Below are 20,053 nucleotides of genomic sequence, written 5' to 3' on the forward strand. Positions count from 1 at the left end.
TAGAGAAGCCGTCGATCTTACGCGGCGCCATTGACGCCATCACAAGTCTTAACGAAGTCGCCATCGCTGAAGTCGGTGGAGAAGACATGCAGCTTGCTGCTGAAGCCCTTGGCAAAAACCTCTCGGCGATGCTAGCACGTGACCGGTTTGACACACATCACCGCATTATAAACTATGTGGCATCACCGTGTGCTCCATCTGGAAGAAATACCTCCGGTGGAGCCGAGAAACTTGAGGTTACTCTCGAACTTGTTCTCTCGCAGGTTCGTGTCTAGTCAGTTGTCTTAGGTACCTGGCGCTTGACAACAACTCGATGTGCCCACACCGGTGACTTCCGGGACACTTCCACAAGCATATAACCCTTCTCGGGAGGACTCCACGATGGTCTTCCTGAACACGCCGTGTCTTTGTACATGTTCTACTATTAACTAATTAATTAGATTGGATGAAAAGCTATATATTTATTTTTTGAAAATTTGTGTATTTATTTTCTAGACCTACTATATGTATGATCTTTTTCATACGATCTGCGTACGATGGGGTCACGAAAAGATTGCATAGTTGCTTCCGGTTCGACTCCCGATTGTACTATCGTAATATCCCGCGGTGCCTAGTCAAAGCTAATAAATTTAACTTAACATAAAGCTAAGCGTATACTTATTTGTGGCCGGAGGAGTAGTTATACAGTCGCTACCCAAATATTGGTATATGTCCATTAAAAATCGTATTTAACTTGTTTATCATTAACTTCAATTCTAGAAAAATAAAAGTTATACTAAAAATAGGTACGATGTATCCTAGCAACAATTATCTTTTACGTACCACTTTTAGGGGTCTAGTGAAATCCACGCATGTCGTATCCAAAAGTAAATACTTCCTAGATGAGCAAGTGTACCATGTATGTACATCTCATGTGAATCATGTTCTGCTTCGTATCAATTTCCCGGTGGGCCATCTCAAGTTCGTTTGTGCGTTTTGTTTTAGCTGGACTCATGGTTCTCCATGTAAATCTTTTTTTTTTCGCGAGAGTGCCCAGCGTGAAGCCCCAAGTCCGTTTGAGAGCCAAACACAGATTTTAATCACGTATCAGCTTTGCACATATTTTGTAATCACCTATTAGTTTTAGAGTCAGGTTCCATGGTACATCTACATAACGTGTCAACCGGACCTACACAATTACGTAATTGGTAATCTTTTATTAAATCATAACCACTGATTTTAGATCTAACTGTTAAAATAATTTAGTTCGTGTGGCTTAACGTGATATCTCTATTTAACATCCTTATTTTACTTTTAGTATATAATAGATAGATATGAATTGGGTTTGGGCTGGCCCTCCCGATCATAACAAAACGATGTTGTCATCTCTCTCTCTCTCTCTCTCTCTCTCTCTCTCTCTCTCTCTCTCTCTCTCTCTCTCTCTCTCTTCCTACCCTCTATAAACATACCATGTCAACTGCTGGCAAGAAAGCTTTAACCAACTTTATGTACTATTTTTGATAGAAATATTGTAAGGGAAACCGCTTACAGTATACTATATTTGAGCACCCCCACCACCTCACCAACAGATCTGTCTCCGTTTGCATTTTTTGGGTGTGAGCTTCAAGATGCATTGCTCTTGGCAAATAAAGGTGTGTTGGTTGACTTTAGCAAGTAGCGGAAGGTTATCTAGATTTGGTGCTAAGAATGTCAATCAAATTATACGTAGGCTACATTGTTCATTCTACTACCTTGGTTTCAATTAATAACATGTATAATTTTAGTTAAATGTCAAGCCTTACATAGTTTGATCAAATACGTAGAAGAGAATATTAATATCTACAATATCGAATAAATTTATTATGAAAGTTTATTTCATGTTGAATCTACTGATGGTGATTTGGAATAACAAATACTCATATTTATATCTTTGATCCGCCTTATTTTTTAAAATAGAATGAGTATTTGGTAAAGTATTATGTTCACCAGGATCTTTCAACGATAGTGGAACCATATTCAATGTCTCTTTTGTGACCATAATATGATAGTTTCACAGGCATGTTGTACAAGCACGGTCAATATTTTACTTACCCACTTGCAACTTTTTATAAAATTTATTGGGCTACAATCACAAATATTTTGGTTTGAGGCTTTAGGGGTATGGTCATTGTTGGTTGTTTTACTTTGTTGACACAATGTTGTTTCTGACTGAAAAGAAGTGTTCATCCATCAGAGGATGCTTGCGATAGTTTTCTTTAAAAGGGGAAAGCCCCCGCCTCGTGCGACATGATTATAACCATGTGCAAAATATGGGAACTCGTGGTTAATTAATGAAGTGTGGGTTCCTTGATCATAGGATCAAATTAATCTTACACGTAGGTTTTTATTATTTACCTTGGTAAAAATAAAGTTCAAGTATTATAAAAGATTACATCATGGATCACACATGGTCGATCCATATATTTGGGCTTAGCCCGGACCTGGGCGATCCTTACCCCCGACGCACAAATTTCCATGTATGCCAACGGTTTTGAGCATCACCGGTGCACCAAGTAACTAGTAAGTCCACATGCATGTTTGGTGCACCGACAGTAACCCTGCATCTATAGGCTATTCCCTAGTAGTGCATATAAAATAATAAATCATGAAGTGGCACTGAATGGACATGGTAACTTATTGTCAAAACGCCAACTAAACTTAACAAATAAATCCAGAGCAACCGTCTCCAACTGGTTGCATCCAATAACCAAATTCTCTTGCTTCTCCATTGGTTGTAGGTAAGACCACATACATATTCAGTGAGTATCCAAGAGAATAACCTGCATAAAAAATAAGTCATTTGCATTGCTAAAAATATAATCATTCTGGATGTTCCATATAGCCAGCCAACCAATTTCCATAAAGATTTGTAATGTTCAAGGGTGAAAATAATATTAAATGTTATATGAGCAATGCGCCACACCACCTTAACTAAAACATATGAAATGAACAATTTTTGTATTGGGTCTTCTTGATTTAAAAACAAAACAAAATTACTACCTTCCCACTTACTTTTGGCTAAGTTATATTTTGTGAGCATCACTTTGCAATGCATGCAAAAACGACATAAAAAGTTCATATCTTTTGTGGTACTTTTATTTTTTAAATACTTTTTCTAAGAAACCTGGTATGGTCATTCATCTGATCTAGATAAAATGATTAGAACGAGAAGGAGCCCGACGTTGTTAACTTCCAAACAAAGACATCTGGCTGCTTGGCTAGGTGGAGATCTATCAAACGTCTTGCTAGATGTAGCCACCTTTCTCCTCCATCCCCAGTCAATGTATATCTAAGGCCTATGTTCAATGTCACCTATCACACATAATATTTGCAACTGATGCTTATTTTCGCATGTGCTATGTTATAAAGGGATGAATATTTGCGATAAAGGAGAAATGCCCAGCCAAGTATCTTCCCAGAAATGAGTTTCCTCACAAATCGAGATGGTGAATGACCCTCTTTTGAAGAAATCCTCTTTTACTTTTATAAAACATCTACAAAATTGGGATTCAGTAGTTTGTTCCTTTACTTGAGACAAGGGTTTGGTGTTACGGTATTTGTTTTGCAATAAATCTTGGCAAACACCTTCTTCTGTTAAAAGTCTGAAGATCCACTTCTTAGTTAACATAGTTATTTTTAATTTCTAGCCCCCCCCCCCCCCCCTTGATATTTATATAGTTCCTCTTAGAACCATTTCTAAAAGAAATAGCATGAACATCTGAAAATTTGTTAAAACTAAGTTTATACCGCAGCTGGATTATACCACGAGATTTTCTCTGTGGCAAGTGAAGATGAGGGCGATCCTTACCCAATCTTCTGATCTGGATGAAGCTCTTGATGTATTTGGCAAGAAAGATGCCAAGACCTGGACCGACGATTAAAAGAGGAAAGACCGTAAGGCTTTTTCATTAATTCAGCTTCATCTATCCAATAATATCTTGCAAGAAGTGTTGGCTGAGAAATCCACAATGGCGCTGTGGTTGAAACTGGAATCGATCTACATGTCCAAAGATCTAACCAGTAAGATGCACGTGAAGATGAAGTTGTTCTCGCACAAGCTGCAAGAAGGTGCGTCGATGATGAATCACCTTTCGATCTTTAGAGAGATCGTTTCTGATTTGCTATCCATGGAGGTAAAATATGATGATGAGGATCTCACTCTTATATTGTTAGTCTCATTGCCTAATTCTTTTGCGAATTTTCGAGACACCTTGTTATACAGCCGTGATGAACTAACCCTTGCCGAAGTTTATGAGGCCCTCCAGTAGAGGGAAAAGATGAAATATATGGTGCAGGCAGAGGGTTCTTCATCTAAGGCAGAAGCACTGCAGGTGCGAGGCAGGACCGAGAACAGAAACAACAACTACAACAGAGATAAGAGCAAGACCGACAGAGTTCGCTCAAAGTCCAATGGACGAGATGGTAAGTTCTGCAAGTATTGTAAGAAAACTAGCCACAATATTGATGATTGCTGTAAGTTGCAGAACAAAGACAAAAGAAATGGTACTTACCAACCAAAAACAAATTTGAGGGTGATGGTAAGGCTGCTGTTGTTTCCAGTGATAATTCTGATGGCGATTGCCTAGTTGTGTTTGCTGTTGTGTTTCTGATAATGATGAGTGGATCTTTGATTCAGCATGTTCGTTTCATATTTGCTGTAACAAAGACTGGTTTAGTTCTTATGAGTTTGTGCAGAGTGATGTTGTGCGTATGGGAGATAACAACCCACGTGAGATCGTGGACATTGGCTCCGTTCAGATCAAGAAGCATGATGGCATGACACACACTCTGACAGATGTGAGACACATACCTGGCATGGCCAGAAATCTGATCTCTCTCAGTACTCTTGATGTTGATGGGTACAAACACTCTGGTTCTCGTGGAGTTCTGAAGGTATCAAAAGGTTCTCTTGTTCACATGATTGGTGATATGAATTCTACAAAATCATATGTTCTTAGAGGTAGCACTTTGTCTGGTATTGCTACTGTTGTTATTCCTGATGAACCTGGTAAAACTAATTTGTGGCATATGCGTCTTGGACATATGAGCGAACATGGCATGGCAGAATTGCACAGGAGAGACCTGCTAGATGGCTGCAATCTGAGTAAGTTTGAGTTCTGTGAGCACTGCATTTTTGGTAAGCATAAAAGAGTTAAATTCAATGCTTCCGTTCATAGCACTAAAGGGATTCAAGATTATATGCATGTTGATGTGTGGGGACCTTCCCGCAAGACTTCTCTTGATGGTGCAAATTACATGCTTACTATCATAGATGATTACTCCAGAAAAGCGTGGCCTTTCTTTCTGAAACATAAATCTGGTGTGTTTGATGCTATTAGAAAGTGGAAAGTTATGGTAGAGAAGCAAACAGAAAAGAAAGTTAAATTGCTTCATACTGACAATGGCATGGAGTTTTGTTCTACTGTTTTCAATGATTATTGCAGTGACGAAGGCATTGTCAGGCACCACACCATCCCATATACTCCTCAGCAGAATGGTGTGGCGGAGAGGATGAACAGAACCGTCATCTCCAAGGCTCGCTGCATGTTGTCCAATGCTGGTATGCATAGACGTTTTTGGGGTGAAGCAGCCTCCACCACTTGTTACTTGATAAACAGGTCACCTTGCATTCCGCTTGATAAGAAAACTCCTATTGAGGTATGGTCTAGTTCATCTGCTGGTTATTCACAGTTGAGAGTTTTCGGTTGCACTGCTTATGCTCATGTTGATAATGGAAAGCTAGAGCCTAGGGCTGTTAAGTGTGTGTTTATTGGTTATAGTTCAGGAGTTAAGGCATACAAGTTATGGAATCCTGAAACTAAGAAAGTGTTGCATAGCAGGAATGTAGTCTTTAATGAGGCTGTCATGTTTTATAGGAGTTCATCTACAGATGTTACTGATGCTGTTGATCTTTCTGATAATTCTGATGATGAACAACAGAGGATTAGCGTGCAGGTGGAGCACGTAGAGGAGAAAGAAAATGATGTTGCTAAAAATGATAACACTGTTATTCATCACTCACCACCTGTTTTGCAGAAAACAAATAGTTCCATTGCTGCTGATAGACCGAGGCGTAACAAAGGTCCACGTCCGCGTTTAATTGAAGATTGTAATCTTGTTCATCATGCTTTGAGTTGTGCTGAACATGTTGAGCATGATACTGAACCTGCTACATATACTGAGGCCGTTGCATCCGTTGACCGCGTGAAGTGGATTTCTGCTATGCAAGAGGAGATGCAATCGCTTGACAAGAATGGCACATGGAATGTTGTGCCCTTGCCTAAACAAAAGAAGGTTGTCCGCTGTAAGTGGATATTTAAAAGAAAGAAAGGTTTGTCTCCTAATGAGCCTCTGAGGTTTAAGGCAAGGTTAGTAGCAAAAGGTTTCAGCCAAATTCCAGGTATTGATTATAATGATATATTCTCTCCGGTAGTGAAGCATAGTTTCATTCGTGCATTCTTTGGTATTGTGGCTATGCATGATCTTGAGCTTGAGCAGCTAGATATAAAGACTGCTTTTCTGCATGGTGAGTTTGAGGAGGAGATATACATGGACCAACCTGAAGGTTTTGTTGTGCCTGGTAAGGAGGATCTTGTTTGCAAGCTAAAGAGGTCCCTTTATGGTTTGAAACAGTCTCCAAGACAGTGGTATAAAAGGTTTGATTCGTTTATGATTGCACATAAGTTTAAGAGATCTCGGTATGATAGTTGTGTTTATATCAAGTTTTTTAATGTATCACCAATATACTTTCTGTTATATGTTGAGATATGTTGATTGCTGCCAAGAGGAAGAAAGACATCACTACTTTAAAGTCACAATTAAGTAGTGAGTTTGAGATGAAGGATCTTGGTGCTGCTAAGAAAATACTAGGTATGGAAATTACAAGAGACAAAAAATCTAGTGTGTTATTTCTTAGTCAGCAAAATTACATTCAGAAAGTTCTTCATCGTTTTAATATGCATGATGCAAAGTCTGTTAGTACACCTATTCCTTCTCACTTTACATTGTCAGCATTACAATGTCCTAGTACTGACGGAGATATTGAGTACATGTGACGAGTTCCATATTCTAGTGTTGTTGGTTCCTTGATGTATGCCATGGTTTGTTCTCGCCCTGATTTATCATATGCTATGAGTTTGGTCTGGCGATACATGGCTGATCCTAGTAAAGAACATTGAAAGTTTTTTAGTGGATTTTCATGTACCTTCGTGGCACATCTAAAGCTTGCTTGAAGTTTGGCAAGACCGGTGAGGAACTCGTAGGCTATGTGGATTCAGATTTTGCTACCGATTTGGATAAGAGAAGACCCCTCACAGGTTATGTGTTCACTGTTGGTGCATGTGCTGTGAGTTGGAAGGCAACGTTACAACCTGTTGTTGCCCAATCTACGACCGAAACAGAATATATAGCAATTAATGAAGCTTGCAAAGAGCCTGTTTGGTTGAAAGGTTTGTATGCTGAGCTTTTTGAAGATGATTCTTGTATTAACTTGTTTTCTGGCAGTCGAAGTGCAATATACCTTACTAAAGATCAAATGTTTCTATGAGAGGACAAAGCACATTGATATCAAGTACCATTATGTGCGCGACATTGTTGCTCAAGGTAAACTGAAGGTATGCAAGATAAGTACTCATGATAATCCTGCTGATATGATGACAAAGCCAGTTCTTGTTTCCAAGTTTGAGCTTTGCTCAAGCTTGGTTTGTTGGCGCCAGCAAGTGTTTTTTCTTTGTTGTTCAGGGAGATTGTTGAAGTTCATGCTACAAGATAGAATTTGTCTCAAGGTGGAGTTTGCTATATTGTGATCCAAATTCATATACTAAAGGAAGGCTAACTTCTGACGAGCGGAGCGAGGCCCGTCGCCGGGTAGGCTTGGGCCGAAGTGTACAGTACGGATCGTTGGCACCGCCTATATATACATCTTGTAAGCAGCCGGCTAGGGTTTATCAGATTATAAGATAACCCACGGCGTTTGTAAACACTCCTCGATATAGTGATGTTTTGCTGGCTGGCGCCCGTGGTTTTTCTCCTTCTGTGTTAGAATGGGTTTTCCACGTTAAATCTTGTGTCTCCGCTGCGTTTACCTTTATCGTTCTTCGTTATTTGCTTGTCTCTTTTATAACACAAACGAATCCCCATATGAGAGCAACTTGCCCACCCAACTCGTGAGCTTTATCTCAAAACGGTCTTCAACTATTTTCCATACACTACTTTTAAGTTTGCGTAAGTGAATAGGGATTCCCAAATATATATAAGGGGACCATCCAGCCTCACACCCAAAAAATTAATATATTGTTCGTCAACCTCTTTCTCAAAAATAGAAGACTTCCCTCTTATGGAAGAAAACAAAGTTATAAGTTCCAATTATTTTTAAAAGTAGGCATAGATAAAGAGGATAGGCAGATACATACATGCATAGTTTAAAAAACACCCCAACAAGCTAGTGAACTGGTGAGGTGACTTGCTCATTGGTTCATTGGTCTAACCGTCGGCTCAGCCGGTTAGAGAGCAACCAAAAAACCATCAAAATTATTAAATAATTAAGTCGATTCCTAAAAAAAAAAGCCCTAAATCTTATATATAGTATTTACTTCTGTAGAATATATCAAAAGAAGCTTAGCCGAGATACTTTGCTTAGAGGATCTCCAACAGACACACTAAAATAGGATGGTGTTTAAAAACTGTCTTTTTTTTTTTGCACGGGAGCGCAAAAAACATGCTCCAACAGATGCCAAGTCATATGTTGTGCTCAGAAAATTTGTGCATGCCCAAAAAAAGCTCAATCGTGCACCGCATATTTGTGGTGCGCACTACTGCACGCTGCAAAATAGAACTTTCGTGTGGGCATCCCAATCGACAATCTGAAGTCTCGTGTGCAAAATCACTTGCATCCCTCCTCGACCTCGGCTGGTGAAATTCTAGCCATGCTGGGCGGTTCTGGCACTCCCCCACCCCTCCCTTCTTCTTTGCCCCCTTCGCTGCCGCCGAAGCAATTCCATTTGCTCAGAAACCACCAAGCCACCAGCGCATCCAACCCTAACACCGCCATTGTCTGCGGTCAGATGTTTGTGCCGCCACGGTCCCGCGTCGCATTGATGCTAGTCCCACCTCCGGCGCCCATCACTAAGATAAGGAAGCTGACACTGGCCAGTGAGAAGCGGGTGGTGTCTTCAGTGGTGCCACGACAGAAGAAGGGCAAAATCAGCGCCAGGCTGTAAGGCAAACCCCCGACAGTGAATGCCAAGCAGGCGACTAAAAAATTCCAGACACTGCCACTTCCCCCGGTGCCACCCCCGCCGGTAGCAACTGAAGAGGAGGTTAAGCTGTTTGTTGTACACACGCGTTTTCGGCGTAATGTCTGATAGGTACGCAGTTTGTTTTTTTTCTTGTTTTCAATTATGTAGATGAATATAAATGATCAATTGAAATTTAGGTTTGATGAGTGTTCAATTTGGTTTTTTTGTAGTGTTGATTATGAAACGTTTATGTCAACTATGAAAATTGGTTTCACACATTCATAAGATCATCGGTCTCAATATATACCCTCACAAGAATATGACCGACAATATATATGATGATATCCACTTGGAGGTTGAAGGTGGGGTGAGAGTTTTGTTGTTGCACCGAGGGGGAGATCGGCCAATTATAACGGGTGGATTCATGGCTTGCATGGTAGCTCCCAATCCTCCTATGGGTGGTGGCTTTGGACCTTCGATGGGTGATGCCATGGGCTCCTACAATATTCCCAACATCGATGTTTCGAATGAATAAGACGAAGAAACCAATGGTGAAGATGACGCATGAGTGTCGTTTGCATTGTTTTCATGATTGTGATGTGCTTGTATGAACATAGATTATTTTTGTGAACTTGTTTGTGTTCAACTATGCTATGCTTTTGAACCATGTCATGTATTTGGACTATGCTATATACGATTACTTGTGACATGAAGATAAAGAACAAATTAGTTCCATTAGCTACAGTACGAGAGGCATAACTTGTAGCAAAGTAGTTTTGTAAGTTATAGTAACCACATGCCGTAAAGAAACTTATACTTTTGGCAGAAAAAAAGGCATATGTCTCAAATGTCCTGTATATCCATGAACCTTTAGAAAAAAATTCTCAAAACTTTCACATGATTTTCCATGATGTTTACAAGGTAGATCTGATTCCGAGAGCACATTTGTGTTCTTGGTGGTCAGTAGGTTTTTACCTAGCACGTAAATTTTGTGATGTTCAAAGTTACTTACTCATGCATATTCTATACAGCTTGACTTTTAATTTTCAAATAAGTATATTAATAGGATTAAAATTCCATTTCTACACTCACACGTGACTTTCTTGGTGTAAAATGTTTTTTCCAGAAATAAATCATTGCTCATGTGGTTTCAGATGGAATTAGATGCATGATTAGGTTCAAACCAATCGTCATGCTGCTGATTTCTGGAAACTTTAGTGCTATGGAGATTAACCTGCCAACTTGCAAGGTTGCAAATGGAGAACATTAACTAGAAACAAGAGTGGTGATTTGCAGAGCTAGAACAAAATTTCATGGCACAGATACGTTGACAAGCTACAACTACATGGTATATATGATATGATGCTGTACAACTACATGGAGTAGTAGAGAACTAGCAGTCTAGCACACATGTGAGCATGCGTGCACCTTGCCGGAGACCAACTTGGGTGACCGGCCGGCGGAGGCCTACACCGGCAGCTCCGTCGTCAACGCGGGCTGATCGTCCTCTTCCGGCGGCTCAACCTCCGCGCGGCAAAGCGGGCACGTGTCGTGCGACGCCAGCCACAGGTCGATGCACTCCACGTGGTACAGGTGCTTGCACAAGGGCAGCAACCGCACCATCTCGCCTGCTTGCACCGTGCCGAGGCACACCGAGCACTGCGCACCGTCGCCGCTGCCGCTGTGCCTGGCAGACCCGGTGTACGCGAACTCCGGTATCTTGGTGAGGTCCACGCTGCGACCACGGCCTCCCGCCGCGTCCGTATCCGCCGCGGCGGCGGCGACCGGTGCTCGGTTGCGGATATGGTAGCAGAAGAAGACGAGGACGAAGATGATCGCGACGCCCACCAGGCCGACGCAGGTGTAGCTGAAGATCACCGTCCCTTTGTTGAGGTGATGCGCGCGCTCCGAGTTTGGCATAGCCGTCGGTCCGAAGGAGGCCATGGATCGAGCTTGCTGCTTCTGCTTCGAAGACTTCCGTCGGCCGGCCTGCCGTAGGTAGATGATCGAGCTCCGACGACCTTATCATGCGGGAGATATGGGTGGATGCGTGGTACGGTGGCCAGTTGGTGCGTTTTCTAGTGTTGCGGGTGGGCGAATTCAGAATTATAGTCGCAGCTGTCAGCAATTTAGCATTGACTTTGTACTTGTACTTGCAATAGCTTGAGAGAGTGGCACGCATGACGAGCGACAGTAGTACTAATTTAGAGATGGGAGACACTGTCAACTCTCTTTTTTTTCGAAAAGAGGATAACCCCCGCCACTTTGTCAACTCTCTACGCACACTAGCTAGTTGTAAAACAAATAATAATAATCTAAAACCTACAAGTGGTGAGCGTAATCCAGGAGATTTTGCACGGAAACGACAGTGTGATTTTTAAAATTTTAGTACAAACGGGCTCGCTCTATTCACCACATGAAATGCTTACAATGCCGACGGTCCCGAATCCTCGGCAAACAGGAAAAAGCTCTCAACATTGGGTACGTAGAGGGGTGGCTCTCGGCATAGAGCCGTTGGAATCTAAGGTGTTTGGATTGCTATCGAACCATATCCAACCAATTTTTTGGTCATGATCAAAAGATTGGTTGTTGTTTTGATAGTTGCCAACTTTTTGTTTGCCAATGCTTTACTACCAAGTTTAATTAGTTCAAGTTTTTAGTCAATGTTGACCAACTTGTGGGGCAAGAAATAGCTCAACTAAAATATTGGCTAGCCAAAATTTTGGTAGGGCAATCTCGGGCACAAACCAAACACACCCCTTCCGCAAATGAATACTGTGAGTTATGACTAAGCATTTTATTTGTGGAGATTAACTTGCAAACTTACAAATTGAGAACAGGCACAATGAGTGGTGATCTTGCATACCCGGAAAAACTTTCGTATGAATGGAAATGCATTTACATGTTAATTACTACAACTACTGTACATGTTGATGCTGTATATTAACCGATAAGGAGAACTGGCACACATGTGACAAGCTACAACTAATTTGCATGCACCTTGCCGGAGACCAACTACGACAACCGCCAGGGTGGCGCCCTACACCGGCAGCTCCGTCGTCATCGCTGGTTGACCGTCGTCGTCCGGCGGCTCAACCTCCGCGCGGCAAAGCGGGCACGTGTCGTGCGACGCCAGCCACATGTCGATACACTCCACGTGGTACAGGTGCTTGCACAACGGCAGTTGCCGCACCATCTCGCCGCCCTCCACCGTGCCGATGCACACAGAGCACTGCGCACCGTCGCCGCGTCCGCTGTGCCTTGCAGACTTGGTGTACGCGAACTCCGGAAGCTTCGCGAGGTCCACGATGCGACCGCGACCACCGGTGCCGGCCGCTGCCCCGGCGGCGGCCACCGGTGCTCGGTTGCGGAATTGATAGCAGAAGAAGAAGGCGACGGAGAAGAGCGCGGCGCCCGTGAGGCCGATGCAGGTGTAGCTGAAGATCGCCGTGCCTTGGCTGGCCTGCAGCTGGTTCTCCGAGTTCGGCAAATTCGCCGGTCCGAACGATGCCATGGAGGTTGGTGCTGCTTCTGCGCCTTCGAAGGCTGGCGCGTGCTATGTAGAAGATCCTACGAGAGCCGCCTCCGACTGTGTAGGGACTTATCCGGCGAGAGGTATAATAATGGATGATACGGTGGGCAATTGGTGTATTTTCTATTGTTGCGGGCTGGGATGGGGGAGTTTTGCTCGCAGTTTGTCACCATATTAGAATTGAGTTGAAGTAGCTTCCGAGTGCAATGCATGCATGAGGGTCGTTTACCGGCGCCGAAGCGACAATTTCGATAACCAAATACTTTGTCAACTCTCTGCACGCTGGCTGTACAGAACAAACAATATATATGATCCTAATCCACGGCGGTTTTGCGCGGAAGAAGAGGCATGGGCATCGAGATTTGTGGTTTTATTTCTTCTTCTTTATAGAACTAGCAAAAGTGCTCGTGCGTTGCGACGGGTCTAAATTATAGTTTTAGTTGTATCTTAATTTATAAAATAATCATCATGCAGCAAAACGCTAAAATTAATTAAATATTGTTAAATTAACCAAACCAGAACACACGAACATCGATAATGCGAGGAGAATATTCCTCGCGGGTTCAGTTTTGGTGCCGCCCGGCAAAAAGGTTTGGTGCACGTCATGATACCATTAAGATGGGAGGGTTCCAAAGCAATTAGACGTTGATTTCTTCCGGTGTAATTTGGGTTGTTGTGTTGATTAGCCACCACCTACTCTCATATTGGCGACTGCATAGATCTTCCTTCGACATCGGCTTAGCGTCATCAGTGGCGGCCTTCCATCAATACTAGGTCACTGGATCGAACATGTATAATCCTCCTACGCTTGGTGGTGACTCCCTGTTCTCCGACCACTGCACCCACTCCAAGATGTCTCCACCGATTATGCCATACGCCTGGACAGCAATGGATCTAGACATGGCGGCGTTGGCAGATTTGGTGGTGCTAGGCATCACCGAGTCCTTAATTGATGCACTTTGCAAACTTCGATCAAGACCAACCTTTGCTTTGCTGCCCGGACACCAAACGGAAGCCAAAATCGGGCGGAAGTAGTACTAATTTGGTCGGCATTTGCTTTGATGTCCAGACACCAAACCAAAGAATCAACAACCACCTCGCATGAGGAAATGTAATAGAGCACAACTTGGCGGACGGATCGTGTCTCTCCTTGCCTGTTCTGCGAGCGCACTGGCGGGCGGCGGCTAGGCTTCTGCGCCGCCTTCAATGGCATCGTATCCCGCGCGCGACTGCCCTTAAAAGTCCACCGGTCGCGTTCCTCCTTCGCCCACACCTCCACTCGCACCACCACCGCCGCAGCACCATGGGGAAGAAGAACGACTTCGAGGCCTCCGGCAGCGGCAGCAAGAAGGGAACGCAGAGGGTGCCGCTGTCCGTCACGCTGGGGAGGTTGATGCACGGGAAATGGATGTCGTGCGAGGCCTGGTCGGGCGTGCAACTGCCTAGCGGCTGGCGGCTCAGCTGCCATCAGGTGCCCATCCCTCCTGTCCCTGCGCACGAGCCTGATCGGACGGCGGAGATCCGGCGAAGTAGGCGGTACCTGCCGCCGGACCTCCGCACCGATCCGGCGTACGCCATCGACTCTGAAAGTTGGCGTACCTATCTGTCGACCTAGACGGATAGGAGGAGGAGGGCGGGCTTTATGGGCGACAGGGATTTTCCCTTCGAGCGTCCACCGCCGACTCATCCACGAAGACAGGAGGCGCCGACGCGTCGTCAGCAGCCGCCGACGCGCGCGAAGTACAACGACGACGACGACCACGACGACGATGCCAACGACGACGCCGACTACATCGAGGCGCTCGTGTACCATAACGAGGAGGTCAAGGACAACAGCGATGACTACGTCGCGGCCGTCTTCCACGAATGGCAGTACGCCATGGCGGAGGGCCGCAATTTTGAGTCCCCAAGAACATGACGGACGATGAGATGGCGAAGCTCGATGTCCTCGTCTCCGAGAACGACCCGCCTGTGCAGCCGCCGCTGCCCCACTACGCCACCAGCGTCATGCCGTCGGGCCTGTCGAAGGATGAAGCTCTTCGACAGGCGCTACAGGACTCGGCCGCGCAACAACCGCCGACGTACAACCCCTGGGCTCCTCCTCCACAGTCGCATCCCTGGGTGACAAGGGATTAACTTGTCAATACCTATGGGTTGTAGACTAGGGTTTTAGTCGGAAGTAGAGGGCAAGTAGATCTCGAAGGTTTCAGCCGAAAAGTGCTCGACGATATGAAAACTAGGGTTTGTGAGACAATGAATCGATGCTTTCTTTGTCCCTCGACTCCCCTTATATAGGAGGTGGAGCCGAGGGATTCGTGATACACAAGTTAAAGAGTCCGGGAGGGTTTCCAACTCATCCCGCAAGATTACAAGTATTATTTCCTAATACAACTCTAGCTTTCCTTAATAGTAACTTGGGCTTCCGATTCTTCTTATTCTTCGAGTCGTGGGCCTTCAGTAAACCCCGGGTACCATCTTCGGCAGGCCCATTGGGGATGTCTATGTCAGTAGCCCCCGAGTTTTGCTTGAATCGCAGAATCAGGGAAAATCTCCAACTTTATATTTATTCAATAGCTCTGAACTTTACCACATATCTTTGGATACAAATTTATATATTGTACAGGGATAATGGTAGTTGGGGCTAGTTCATCTGACGGATCAGGTACTAGTTAACTGCTCTAGTGGCAATCCGCAAAAACCTACTTCAAGATCACGTCCCTCGACATGATCTCGGGATACTGGTGTAAACTTCGACAGGAGCCGCTTAAGGTCTTACCATTCTGTCGAGTCCCAGTCATATTTTATCGGGTACCTAACGCGTTCGTTAGGATTTTTCTTCGTATCTGTTGATACGGAAAAAAGTAGCAAACCGACGTCAGAGACGGCACCACGCCACTCAGAACGGATCTGGGGTCTTACCTTCGCAAAGTTTTGCGGCATTCAGAGATTGTTCGCAACTTTGACGCTCTGAGAATATATTGTCGAGTGCTTTTTCGGCTGTTGGAATAGCACATTTTATTGAGTCAACGGATGACTTATATTGCTCTCCCGATGGGAGTATATGTAGAGTTATTTATATAACTCGAAATATGCTCACTTTTTTCTTTTTTCTCTTTTTTTTAATAATTTCATCGGGCACGCGAACAGCGTTCCCGATGGGAGTAGCCCCCGAGGCTACAGCCAAGGACTTGTGCTTGGATGTAGGCTCAACGCCTTACCTTGCTATTTTTTCCTCTTTTCTCGAAGTTTTCATATCTATCAGGTGCGCGACCAGCGCTCCTGATGGGAGTAGCCCCCGAGGCTATGAGCAAATGCTTGTATTTGATAATAGGCTCTCGCCATTTCTATTTTGTCATTCTCGAGTTTTTTATTGTTCCAAAGTAGCCCCCGAGCATTTGATTAAAAACTTGTATTTGACCAAAGGCTCTCGAAATAATCAACAATCTTCTGTTGTCGCCATTCTTGTGAAGCTGGTTTAGCCGAATTTTTCTCGTGCCAAGGTGACATCATTGCTGACGATAGCCACGACCGCTGTATCGGGAAAACGCGAGAACTGCTCTCTCTCTGCCGTGCGGGCCCAAACTGCTCATCAAGTTGACACGTCGTGCAAGTGGGGGACACACGTCCTCCACTTTTCCTGGCGCACATACTGTAGCTCCTGTTCTTTCTCATCTGAATGGAATTACTTTTTACCCCTTGTCCACGTGTACACCATCTATCCCGCAATTTCTTCATCCAATGGTGCGTCGATTCACCGCACCTCTATTTAAGGTCATCGTCTTCCTCCGTCCTCACTTTCGCTCGCGCCGCACCTCTGCTTCTCCTCTGCAAAAATCCTCCATCGCTCCCATCGCCTCTTGCGCTCAACGCTCGCACCTTTCTCCTCCACTCTCATTGATGCCACCACGCGCGCGACTGACCAGGCATAGCACTCCCGAGTCCAAGATGGCCGCCGAAGATCTGCAGTGGGAGAGATCCAAGATCTCCAACCAGGATATGAACCTGCTAAAGAAGCTGGGGTTCACCAAGAAGGAAAACGCGCTGCGCTTCCCCAATGAAGAAAGCTATCCATCGCCTCCAATCGAATACCGGGTCAGTTTCGTTGACCACCTCATCCGCGGTCTTTCTCCCCCTATCCATGAGTTTCTTCGAGGTCTCCTCTTTGTCTATGGGCTTCAGCTGCATCAGCTGACGCCCAACTCCATCCTCCACATGTCGATTTTTATCACACTGTGTGAATGCTTCCTCGGAGTCCAACCTAATTGGGCTATGTGGAAGCGTATCTTCTGCCTCCGCCGCAATGGCTCTCACAACGTCTCCTATAACATCGAGGGCGTTGTCATTTGCGTGCGCACTTATGTCGAATACTTCGATGTCAAGTTCCCCGACTCCGTCCAAGGGTGGCGCAAAAGATAGCTCTATGTGCACGAAGAAAGCTCCGACTCGGTGGAGCACAATATTTCCCCTTTCGACGGAGGAGCCAAGATTCTTAGCCGCCGTTCCTGGGACGCTGAAGCTACCGAAGAAGAGAAATTGGCGACACAGGCGCTGATGACTCGCATCCATGAGCTTCAGAACACCCGTGGCAAGGAGCTATCGGGTATCCAGATTACGGCCTACTTCCTTCGGATTAGAGTGCAGCCTCTCCAGGCTCGCAAAAATCCCCTTTGGATGTACGCTGGTGAAGAAGACGTCGAGAGGCTCTCCAAAGGCCTTCCTTTGAAGGATTTGGAGAAACTGATCCGAAGAATCTCGTCGCTCAGCAAGAAGGATACTATTCCATCCTCTTGCCGCATTACGCCATATAGTGGCGCCAATTCCCTTCCCGAGGTAATTTTTCCTCTTGACTACTATATTGTCTTCTCGAGTTTTTAGTACTTTGTCGACTACTATCTTGCTAGCGTCTTTTGCATAACTTTCTGTCGACATTCTTTGTTTCTCGCAGAACCACCCTGTTCTGGCTTCTCTTCCTCCTCTTCCTGAAGGTGGAGAAGTCGAAGAACGTACCGTTGTCGATGATGACAACCAGGGTACTTCTCGCCCTGAGAGTGAAGTCGCAGGTTCTAAAAAATCCGCGGCTTCCTCTGAAAAAGAAGCCGAGTCTGAGGCCACTGCCTCGGCACGCTCCCTTCCTTCCGCTGTTTCCCCAAGGGAAAATAGGAAAAGGGATGAAGTCGTTGATTCCGGCGCCTCCAAAGCCGAAGAAGCTGGTCCTTCTGAAAGGAAGGCAGCTTTTAATCCTTACGAGGATGCTCTTGTCAGCTCGTAAGTTCCCTATTGCTCTTTATTGTTTTGCTCTCAATATTTTTGTCTATGTTGATTCTTATATTGTCGCCATTTTATTGCAGCGGTGACGAGGATGAAGATCAACCTATTGACGCGACTGCTCGAACGAGTACGTCGTGTACTTTGGTTGGCTCTGAAGCTCAGCCCGATGGAGATGAAACTTCGCCTCATCAGCAAAACATGAGCATCCTACTCCACCAGCAAGCCCCCGTGCCCCTTCGCCAAAGAGGACTAGGATCGAGCCAGCCACGGAGCCTGCCCTACAACTTGGTGTCTCCACGACTCCTCCTCTGGATGATGTAAGTTGCTCACTTCTCCTCTTTTGTGCAAAATATTTTTCGATGCTATCGACTCTTTTTTGCTTTTTGCTTCTTTTTTACATTTTGCTGTCGAGCTTTTTACCCTATTGATGCTTGCTTCTCTTTTTTCCTTTGTCAGCCTTTGATGAAGGAATTCATCCGTCTCGGTACCCAATTTGTCGGGTACCGCGATTATGCTAAAAAAGCCGAAGGTAATATTCTGTTACTTCTTCTGGCAAATGACCTCTTCCTCCTTTCTTGTCATCATTTTGATTGATGTTGACTATTTTGTCAGAAAACCTTGTGGAAGCCAACAAGCGTGCTGATGCACTTGCTCGTAAACTGGAGCAAAGTGAAAAGGCTCGTAAGAAGGCTGAAGCAGATGCTAAGAAGGCTAAAGAAGATGCCGCCGCTGTCGAAGAACTTCGACAAAAACTCCACGACGTGGAAACTGCCTTGAGCGACAACATCTCCGAGCAAACTGTTCATGAAGCTGAAATCCTTAGTCGCTTGCAATCGCAAAGCCGACGTTTTGTCAGTAAGCCCTCAAACTTTTGCTACTTCTTCGGGTTGTCAAATTTATCCTTGCGCAATCTTTGACGATCTTTCTTTTGCTTCTTTGTAGGGAAAACACATCAAGATTTTGACTTGGAATGTCCTGAAGGCGATCAGCTGCTTGACGAGCTTTCCCTTCTTGAATTTCATGGAGAGGAAGCACGCGAAGGCCTTGCTGAAGCCAGGTCAGGTCTGTCGCGTATTTTTCCTTATTTCTTCCCGAAGAAAGAAGAGCCCAAGATTTTCACAAATCTCGCCAAGTGCTGCAACTCTCAAGAAGATCTTGGGCTTAAACTTCGCCAAGAAGGCTTGAAGATTGGTGTAACGTCCCAAATTTCAATAAAAGAAAGTTAGAAGAATTCCAGAGAGCAAAATTTCAAACCAACAAAAACTTTTTAAATTGCATATAGTGCCATGCATAGGACTTGTGCATTTGATTGATATGCCATGATGATTGTTATTATGTGTATAAGCTAAACCCTAAAATCCTAGTGTGATCATGAGAAGATCACCAACCAAATAAATCAAAAAGAGGAAGAAAATCCAATAAATGAAAAACCCTAAAAACCCTCACATATGCCCTATGGCATTTTTATAAATTTTGGCCCTAAACCAATTTGGTCTTTACCATGAGTTGAATAATGTTACTAAACACTTATTACAACTTTTGGAATCAAAGAATCACAAATCAAATGGATTTCAAATACAAAACTTGCTCACATATGATAATGGTCAAATCTGCCAATTATAGTCTGATCACTACTTTGAGCCCTTGCAATTCAAAATTTTCAAAATAGACCTGGCTAACTCTTTGCACCACTGATACGTCTCCAACGTATCCATAATTTCTGATGTTCCATGCTTGTTTTATGACAATACTTACATGTTTTTCTTGCACTTTATGATGATTTCATGCGTTTTCCGGAACTAACCTATTAACAAGATGCCACAGTGCCAGTTCCGTTTTCTGCTGTTTTTGGTTCCAGAAAGGCTGTTCGGGCAATATTCTCGAATTGGACGAAATCAACGCCAAACATCCTATTTTTCCCGGAAGCATCCGGAACACCGAAGAAGAGCTCGGAGGAGAGCCGGGGGGCCACAAGGAGGGTGGGCCGCGCGGCCACACC

The 20,053-nt window shown here is 44.4% G+C and overlaps 2 protein-coding genes across 2 annotated transcripts; both read right to left on the reverse strand.

Moving 5' to 3' along the window:
* Positions 1 to 10,721: 10,721 nt before the first annotated feature.
* LOC124684793 (RING-H2 finger protein ATL39-like) lies at positions 10,722 to 11,198 on the reverse strand. The gene has a single exon (XM_047219043.1). The coding sequence runs from the start codon at positions 11,196 to 11,198 to the stop codon at positions 10,722 to 10,724; it is 477 nt and encodes a 158-aa protein (XP_047074999.1).
* A 1,096-nt stretch (positions 11,199 to 12,294) lies between these two features.
* On the reverse strand, positions 12,295 to 12,768 carry LOC124684055 (RING-H2 finger protein ATL39-like). Its single transcript, XM_047218461.1, has one exon. The coding sequence runs from the start codon at positions 12,766 to 12,768 to the stop codon at positions 12,295 to 12,297; it is 474 nt and encodes a 157-aa protein (XP_047074417.1).
* Between the last annotated feature and the right edge of the window lie 7,285 nt (positions 12,769 to 20,053).

Source organism: Lolium rigidum, chromosome 1 (assembly GCF_022539505.1).
Source record: "Lolium rigidum isolate FL_2022 chromosome 1, APGP_CSIRO_Lrig_0.1, whole genome shotgun sequence".
Lineage (NCBI taxonomy): Eukaryota > Viridiplantae > Streptophyta > Magnoliopsida > Poales > Poaceae > Lolium > Lolium rigidum.